At 30.8% G+C, this 8960-nt stretch overlaps 2 protein-coding genes across 2 annotated transcripts in view; both read left to right on the top strand.

Annotated features, from left to right (window-relative positions):
- LOC108570361 overlaps window positions 1–1111 on the top strand; it is an 18166-nt gene extending 17055 nt beyond the window's left edge. The window contains exons 6-8 of the mRNA XM_017932211.1: window positions 274–288; window positions 398–655; window positions 780–1111. Of these exons, the coding sequence (XP_017787700.1) occupies window positions 274–288; window positions 398–655; window positions 780–975 (469 nt within the window). The 3' untranslated portion in view covers window positions 976–1111. The remainder of the gene's footprint in view (window positions 1–273; window positions 289–397; window positions 656–779) is intronic.
- A 3047-nt stretch (window positions 1112–4158) lies between these two features.
- Window positions 4159–8549, top strand: LOC108570366 (ubiquitin-conjugating enzyme E2 Q2). The gene is made up of 6 exons (XM_017932220.1): window positions 4159–4419; window positions 6403–6750; window positions 6860–7019; window positions 7137–7288; window positions 7549–7843; window positions 8335–8549. Exons 1-6 carry the CDS (start codon window positions 4258–4260, stop codon window positions 8364–8366), a joined length of 1149 nt encoding a protein of 382 aa, XP_017787709.1. The 5' UTR covers window positions 4159–4257; the 3' UTR covers window positions 8367–8549.
- The last annotated feature ends 411 nt before the right edge of the window (window positions 8550–8960 follow it).

Here is an 8960-nt window from a genome sequence, read left to right as displayed (position 1 = left end):
GTTGAATATACATATATATATTTGTATATATAAAAAAAATTTAACAAAATTTCTCTATTTTAGGGTTACATCAACATATACTACACCTACTTTAGGTGTACCTAATGCAGTTACGGCAAGTACATACTCTCAAATGCTTGGTTTAAGTGAACAAGTACAAGCTCTAATGCCATCACCTTCTTCGGTATTGTTGCATCAACAAAGGCATACACCATCCGTACATAACACATCTCATGCAAAATACCCACCACCATTAATACCAGTTAATGGCAGTAATAATAGTTCCAGGTATGACAGCATTTACTTTGCTTCTTGAAACTTATGGCAATAAGAAGTCATACCATAGGGGAAGTAAACTATAGTTTCATCATTATTACATTGAAATACTTGCTTTCAGGGATTCAAGAGGCAGAAAGCCTTTGATCCCAATAGCAGAAACACATATATCAACCTGTCAAGTTCAACCTTATCAAATTCAAAAAGCACTTGTTGAAGATAAAATGGTACCCTGTATTAATTTCAAGCCATATATATATTCTGAATTATTGATGACACTTCCTGATTTCGTCGCTCAGTATTTTCCTGCCTGTGACATCAGTAGCTGTCGGCAAGTCCTTACAGATGTCTTACACATAGACTTGTATCAAGGAAATAGGTAAGAAAATATTATTTTATTACATATGCGTTTACAGAACACAACAAATTTTATAAATACATTTCTTTTTATTAATGTATAAATAATATGCACGATTTTAAATTCAACATAATTTCCTTTGAAGGTTACAAATGAAGATGTTAATGGAAGCAGGAAAGTGTTCATCTTTAAATGAAGAGCTACCATTAATACAAGTAAAAAGTATAATGAAATACATGCCCCAATTGAAATACATGTTTAATAGAGGTGAGATGGTGATGCCTGCACCTGCACATTCCTCTGAGGAACACCCTGTCAAAAAGCGTCAACGCACCAGCTAGGACTGGCTACAGCCTTACTGGCCTACTTATGATTATTACCATTCGGCATTTTAAAAAAGCCGACTACTTTGACTTACGTGTAACAAATCAGCATCATTATATGCACTGAGAACAACGCAAAACAGATAAATCTATATTGACGTCATGTGCCAGAGAGAATGCACACAACTAAAGATTACCTTTCATATACAAGGAATCTGTGACATACTGTGAGCTACTTCTTTCTCCAAAATGTATCTATCGACGAGAGTATGCTTGTAAATAAAACTGAGATGTATAAAACTAGTGTTACACAGTTGGCAGTTTAGATATGCTTTTATATATTAAGATTATTAACACTTTTCTTTAAGGTTTCGTTACAACTGAAGATTGTTGAACGAACTGCAAGTAAAAACTATAAATATCGTGACTATCAAGACCATTCCTCATTTTTTTTATTTCATTTCATCTTTCTACCTCTGCTGCAGAGTATCTTACATATAGTATTTCTTTGTAAATAAAATGAAAGTTCTAATCTTAATGTGATTCGGAGAAAGAAAGTGTTGCTGCGTAATTCATTAATGAACATGCAGTGCTGTAGGTGTGTTGTTTAAGATTTACCTACATCGCACGTTGAACAGATATCAAAAAAATTTGGCATTTGTATATTTAAAGAGATGGAGGTAATGCTTCTTCAAGTTCCTAGCTATTACTAATATGTATTCTGATAACTGCTGAAAAATAATTTAAAAATGTTACTAATTCACAACAATGGTTTAATATAAATTATGACGCGAGTTTAGCAAGACTTATTGGGTAAAATATTCTAAGTTTTCAATGTTGGAAAACTCTATTTTCTAAAATTGACTTATTAAAAACACCGTATACAGTGATGCAAGTAATTATGTTCAGACATTGTCAGTGTGTGTAACTATCTAAGTCAATAAAAAATGCAGTTTAGGATACTGTTAAAAATATGACACATATTAACAGTCAATGAGATATGTACCACCATTGTTTATGTAGGCTTTTATAATTATTTATAAATGAAAACGATAATTTAAGAAGCTATGCAAAAGTTCCAAGTAGTTTTTTGTTATTTTTGTAATAAAATCATATGTTTTTAGTAAATTTCATTTTATTGTGTAGAAAATTCAAGTTTGAGATATCGTTTCTTTCGAATCATAAATTACCTTATTCTTTTTTATTAAATCTTGGATTTCATATTTATTAATTATTTGTTAAGAATGAACATATCTCATGAGTTTGTTAATATCAAATGTTACTGTGACACACTTTTACTTGTATAAAAGAAAGATGTAACAGCTGACAAATATTAAGAAAATATTTATAAATGTTTTCAATCCGTTTAAATGAAAAGTAGTAAGGTATGTAATTAAGAAGAATGAAATTATACGCTTATGTTAAAGCGTATAAATACACATTCTCAACTGGTCCTGTTCTCAAAAAAGAGGCTTAAATTAGTATTACTGACTGATTAACTTTCACATTTGCTATTACTAATACATTAAAAAAAACTAAGTATGGATATGAAAAAAACGATATGTATATATATATACGTATATGTATGAAAATAATGCTAGTGATAAATTAATGTTGACCATCATGACTTTTCCATATAAGAGAAAGGCTTAGGCATCCTGTTACGGTGGAAATGGTATATTTTGTTATTTATAAATTACATTTAGTCATTTCATGACTTCAAAGATTCTATTGCCATTGAAAAGACTATAACCACGGACTGGTGTCTACCCTTTTCTAATGTTGATAAAACAAGAAAAAGAAAAAATAACACAAGAAATTCATGGACGAAAAGTATTCAATAAAAATGGTCTGTGCAATAATATGTAAAATAATATTTATCGTTTACATTTTATAATGTGCCAGATTTTAATTTTTGTATTTTCGTAAAGAATGTTAGAGAAAAAATCACCAACGCGATAATTATCGTTTAAGTAGCTTTAATTTTAGGCGCATGTAACATATAGATATTTTATTTTATTTTATAAACAAAGTAAAATATTTATAATGTTAATTTCGTTGACGTTATTTTTGCATTGCATTGCACATACGTTGTTATAAATAGGTAAATGCAGTTTCTTATGTATGTACGAATAATTACACGAAAAATATAAGCAAAATACTACGAAAAATGTATACTACTGGAGGGCACACGAATAGGAATTCATCAATAAGTACCCAAGTTTGAAGAATTTCTTGAATTATTTTAGTAAAAATTTCAGTATGTGTACATTATTAATTGTTTCCTGACGTCAAAAGGGGCAAGTAGAATAGTGTATTGCATGTACTGTATTTTAAAACAGAAAAAAAAGAAGAAAATACAGAAATTTGTGGGCCCAGTCCAAAAATTAGAACTTAATTATTTTTAGTATGTTAGATTAGAGCATTTATTTGTTAACACATGTTAAAATAATGCGTGTATTATACTTTATCACACTATCATCTGTACATATAGATCATAAGAACTAGAAATACTAGACATTTCAAATAAATTCATGATACAATAAACAAGTGTTGATTACTTTACATTAGCTTTTATTAATAAAAAAGTTGCGAATATTAAAAATATATCGCTATAGACATAATAATTTATCTAATACAAATATAATATATGTAACAAAAATATAAGTCATGTTCGACATTTATTTTTTCAAGTTATAAGCTCAAGATATTAGCTAACAAGCGACGTACTCTTAACGGTTCTTTTTCAGTTCAAATTACGTCATTGCTTTCAAAAGTTGCGGTACATCATAAGTAATGAGATGTTTAAGAATTCATTATTCTCTGCTGTTGCATTTATATTTTAAATATAACGAATGTTGATTCTGTTTTTACGGCACTAGTTAAAAAATGAATACAAAACATATTAGTACAAATGTTTAAACATTTTTAAAAAAACGTGTACAACATAAGATATATGAATTTGAGAATAATATACGAAGTTAAATTTTCTATAATTTAGAAATTTGACATTGGAAAGAATAACAATTTTCCAAGGGATTTTCTTTAAATGCCGCAACACGTTCAATTGCATTTATTGTCAGCTGTCCCGGAAGGACGTCACGGGCATTTGAATGGTTCAGTGCTGGCATCTGTGACGGGAGAAAACGAAATTGCACGAGACTGGCCGAAGTAGTCAGTCGCGGTCGCCATTTTGTCGGGTAGTCATCGGGTACGTCGTGTTTCTTTCGGGTTGCTGTACTTTTTGGAACAAGCACCGCCGAAAAATTTGGGGTCCGGCACCTTCGTTCGCTCCCCCAAATGGCTTGTTTGAACACCCTTAAGCAGGAGATTAAAACTCTTGAGTCCGTCTTCCCTAAGAGCCATGAGAGATTTCAGATAATGTCTGCGAGTGTGGACGAACTCAGCTGCAGGTTCGTCGGTAAAAATGGGAAGAAATACGAAATACACGCCAATATTACAGTAAGTGTAACAAGCATGGATACAATTTGAAACAGTAAGTCAGTTCGGGACCTACGACAGTATATTTCTATTCATATGGGACCGTATTAACATTCATTGCTGTCTGCGACCGATCGGACAAAGAAACAATAACACTCATGTTGTTATTTGGGGCTTTTGACAAGAGCCATGCCCGGGAGCACGTATACTGTGTATCTTATGCACGTTTTTTTCTATCTATCGTTTCTTGTTGTTCTGTACATTTTGTTGTAGTTACGATCGATCCTTTCTCGCCTCAATCGGCCAGTTTCCGTGGAGATTTTTAGACGAATTAATATTGCGGTAGAGGTCAATGTATGTCACAAATAGAGGGTAAGCCCCTCATAATAGTTGTCTGTTCTGTCCATTTGTACTTGTGGAAAAAAATTCTTCGTTTACAGTCGCTACCGTACAGACAGTTATATCACATCTGCGCGAAACCAAACTACTTACTAATTTCGTGTACACCAGATAATATTTATAGATAAACTAAATAACAATGAGCATATCCATTTGCGTTATTCTTACCGTTTCCATTACCGTTCTCTTCGTTGTGAAATTATCTTCACTTTTTTTTGTTCAATACTTTGAAACTATTCGATATTCGAATAATAAAAATAACTATTCATTTTTCATCGTATATGTTTCCGTATTCTTTAGAAACAAGTTTGTTAATCCACAGTGGATAATTTAAGATATTAAAAGTCCATGCTGAAAGTTTATTATCAGGTTGTGTATACGAAAATTGCGTTGTTTCTTTTGTTTACTTTGTCAGGTAAACTGTGCAGGTTCAAATGCAAATCCAAATCTATTTTCTTATTCTTTTTGTGCAAAAAGTCAGTTATGAATAGGACATAATGATATAAAATAAATTAAATAAAATGATCAGAAATATATTGATGTGGTATTTTAATTACAGTTTCACTGCAATAAATTATTTTGCATATACATATCAAGATGAAAGCTTAGCGTAAAAATTGAACTCAGTAACATCAATGAAATGCGCTATTATTTCTATTTTGTTTATTTGTTTGTTAGAATTAGAAATGGACAATTTTTGTTCGTTTGTACCTTTTAATGCCACTATGGTTCGGTATTGCTAATTAATTTATGATTTGTGTTACGCATATGTATGGACGTGGCACCGACGCTGAGCTAACTGCAATTGCCGATAAATCCATATTTAAATATCGCGTATGCGTTTATGATAAACATTTTAGTAGTAAACATCATAGTTGTCGTTTAATACAACTTTTTACTATATGAATCATCAATTTATTTTTATCGTAATTATTTTCGTAACTATGATTTTTGAAATAGGTACTTTTAATGTTTACAATATTTTGTTTATTTTATGGACTGTTACGTCAAAACATTTTGTTTTAAATACGAAATATAGTAATCAATATTATAAATTAATTTTTAAAGGAACTATGAAATATAATTTTTAGTTTATGAGAAGATGTTATATGAATCTTTTATACTTGAAAATAGTTATCTTTTTTAGAAATGTTTAATTTCGTATTTAGAAAATTTATTATACACTTGAACAGATGTTGATATATGATTATTTCACATTTATAAATAAAGCTTCAGTCATTGAACTACTTCTGTTTGAAATAATACATGAATTTTATTGCAGGATATAGGGGTTTTGTATATTTGTTCAAATAGTATTTTTAACATACTTTAGATACAATAATAAATCTTCACATGTATGATTAAATATTATTATTAGCTGCAATAAATGATAGTAATTTTAAAAATATTTAATTTCAAAATATTGTTCAAAACTTGTGGAAGTATGTTATGTAAATGTTATTCTATGTTGTTTCATATAAACAAATAAGGAATCAGTGGTTTCTTATGTGATAAAAGATGGTTGTAAAATTGATTAGTTACTAGAATTCATTGTTTTTGCTGTGTTCTATAAAATGATTATATATATTTTAATGAATGTCACAGGAAACCTATCCCTCTACACCACCAGTATGGTTTGCAGAATCAGAGGAGACAAGTGTTACAAATGCGGTACAAATTTTAAGTACTACCACAGGCCGTGACAACCATGTCATTAATCAAGTTGGGATTCTCTTGAAAGAATTATGTAGACTCCACTCATTACCGGAACCACCTGACGTTGAAAGGTTAAGGACAGCTTTGGATCCATTGCGTTTAGGAGGAACAAATGAAGCTGCAGCACAAAGGATGGAAGCAGAAGATGCTGAAGATATTGATGAGGATGAAGAAAGTGATGCAGAGGAAGACCTTCACTTAGATATGGATGAAGGAGATGCCAATGCTAAGAGTAAGGTAAATTGGGCAGCATAATAAATATAAGAATTATGCTAGTATTTAGATCATGTTTATATTGCTATTTATATTAGTATTAATTTGCATTAATATCAAATTTATTTTTAAGGGTGAGGAAATAGAACTGGAACATCTTGCAACACTAGAAAGGTTGAGACAAAATCAAAGACAAGATTACTTAAAAGGATCTGTCTGTGGCAGTGTGCAAGCCACAGACAGACTCATGAAAGAATTGAGAGACATTTACCGAAGTGACAGTTTCAAAAAAGGTACTGCTACCTTTTACTTCTTCTTTTCAAATTTGCATTTCTATTAAAATATCTTATAGACTGAACTATAATTCAAATTAGTCGACATATCCAAATATTTGCTTAATCTTGTTGCAGGAATGTACAGCATAGAATTAGTAAATGACAGTTTGTATGAATGGAATGTCAGGCTGATGTGTGTTGATCCTGATTCACCTTTACACAGTGATCTCATACTTCTGAAAGAAAAAGAAGGCAAAGACAGTATTCTCCTTAACATGCTTTTTAAGGTACGTTTTCAGTTTGTAACTGTTTCTGTTGTATAAATTTTATGTAAATCAAAATCATTGATTTTAGTTGTGTTTTAGATATAAGTAATACATCATCACTTTTAGGAATCTGTTTATTATATCTTGATGTTTTAATTACATATGATATCAATGTAGTTTGGTAAATACTTTGAAAGTTTTGTCAATTTGCATGATGTAGATATCATTTAACATGTTAATTGTGTAGAATAGAAAAAAATCTTCTATTTTTCTTGTTGCAGGAAACTTACCCATTCGAACCCCCATTTGTCAGAGTTGTGCATCCCATGATCTCTGGTGGATACGTTCTTATAGGAGGCGCTATTTGCATGGAACTCTTAACAAAACAAGGTTGGAGTTCAGCATACACAGTGGAAGCAGTCATCATGCAGATTTCAGCAACATTAGTGAAGGGAAAAGCACGCATTCAATTTCCAGGACCAGGTAGTGCTAGCAAAGTGTGTGGACAAGGTCAATACAGTCTAGCACGTGCACAACAGTCATTCAAGTCTCTTGTACAAATACATGAAAAGAATGGTAAGACGTTAATTTTATTTCTCATTTTATAGAAATAAAATTGTCAAGCTTTTCCAACAGGAAGACTGTTTGATGAGAAAGCAATGAATATATTTAACGGTTTTGTTATTGCTTAAATAATGCGTAGTATATATTGAATTATTTATTCAAGCTAATCAGTATTTGAATAGTTAAGTTTTTGTTATAAATGTAATACATATATTTTTTATTGTCTCTTTCTTTGGTAATATTTAAAATAATCTAGGAGAGGGTAATCCATTTCTTTTTTTGTGATGTCAATAATCTTGCATTACATGAGTACTTGCTTTCCTAATGTTAAAATTAGTATAATCTAATGTGATTTTGCTAAATAAGCAAACTTTTGTATTGATACATTTGATATATGCTTTTCTATTTCTTTCAATGTAGAATTCAGTGTACAGAGCAGCACCGAACGTGTTGTTTTCAAAACATTAACATAGATGGTATTATGTATTTAAATATTCTTATAGGTTGGTTTACCCCTCCAAAAGAGGATGGCTAATGAACATGAATCATGGAGAAAGAAAAGTTTGACGCGTGCTTACAGCTGAGACTTTAATTCGGTGTGTGCCCAACAAATAATTGTTACGATAATGATTTGATACACAAAACACAACATTAACTAGGTAACTTAAGATACTGAATTAATCTAACGCGTAATTCCTTTGATGGCTGAGAAGGCTGCCGCGCAAACAGTGAAGTGTTTGATTCTGTATGCATAGATTTTTCAGTAATTAGTGATTAGATCGCCAATCGCATTTGTGAATGTGAGATATAATCATTTTTATCTGGAATTGATTCTTACGTTCGGAATTACTAAGAATCATAATTATTCCAAATAACATTAATCTTAGTTCTTTTTGTGAGTACACATGTTGTACGTACGTACGAAACAGTGTAAACATTCTGTGAAATGCGTTTGCGCAATCTGTGCTTCCTGTCTTTTAACAGAGGGAACACGACAGTTAGCAACTTAGATAGTTATATTGAGAATTTTTCTAAGTGTTTTTTATCATTGTGAGCTTTCATTCGTTCCATTCTATCTTATTGTATTTTAATTCTTTCATTCATTGTGCAATTCATAAGTAAGTTGTTT

The sequence above is a fragment of the Habropoda laboriosa genome, unplaced genomic scaffold (assembly GCF_001263275.1).
Source record: "Habropoda laboriosa isolate 0110345459 unplaced genomic scaffold, ASM126327v1 scaffold70, whole genome shotgun sequence".
NCBI classification, from domain to species: domain Eukaryota; kingdom Metazoa; phylum Arthropoda; class Insecta; order Hymenoptera; family Apidae; genus Habropoda; species Habropoda laboriosa.
This window is presented reverse-complemented; position numbering and strand designations above follow the sequence as displayed.

Bases quoted from the DNA above. Each gene is read 5' to 3' on its own strand.
- LOC108570366 (XM_017932220.1), top strand. From the start codon at position 4,258: ATGGCTTGTTTGAACACCCTTAAGCAGGAGATTAAAACTCTTGAGTCC. The intron at 4,420-6,402 runs GTAAGTGTAACA...TGAATGTCACAG, and splicing joins AAATACACGCCAATATTACA to GAAACCTATCCCTCTACACC. The intron at 7,844-8,334 runs GTAAGACGTTAA...ATATTCTTATAG, and splicing joins ACAAATACATGAAAAGAATG to GTTGGTTTACCCCTCCAAAA.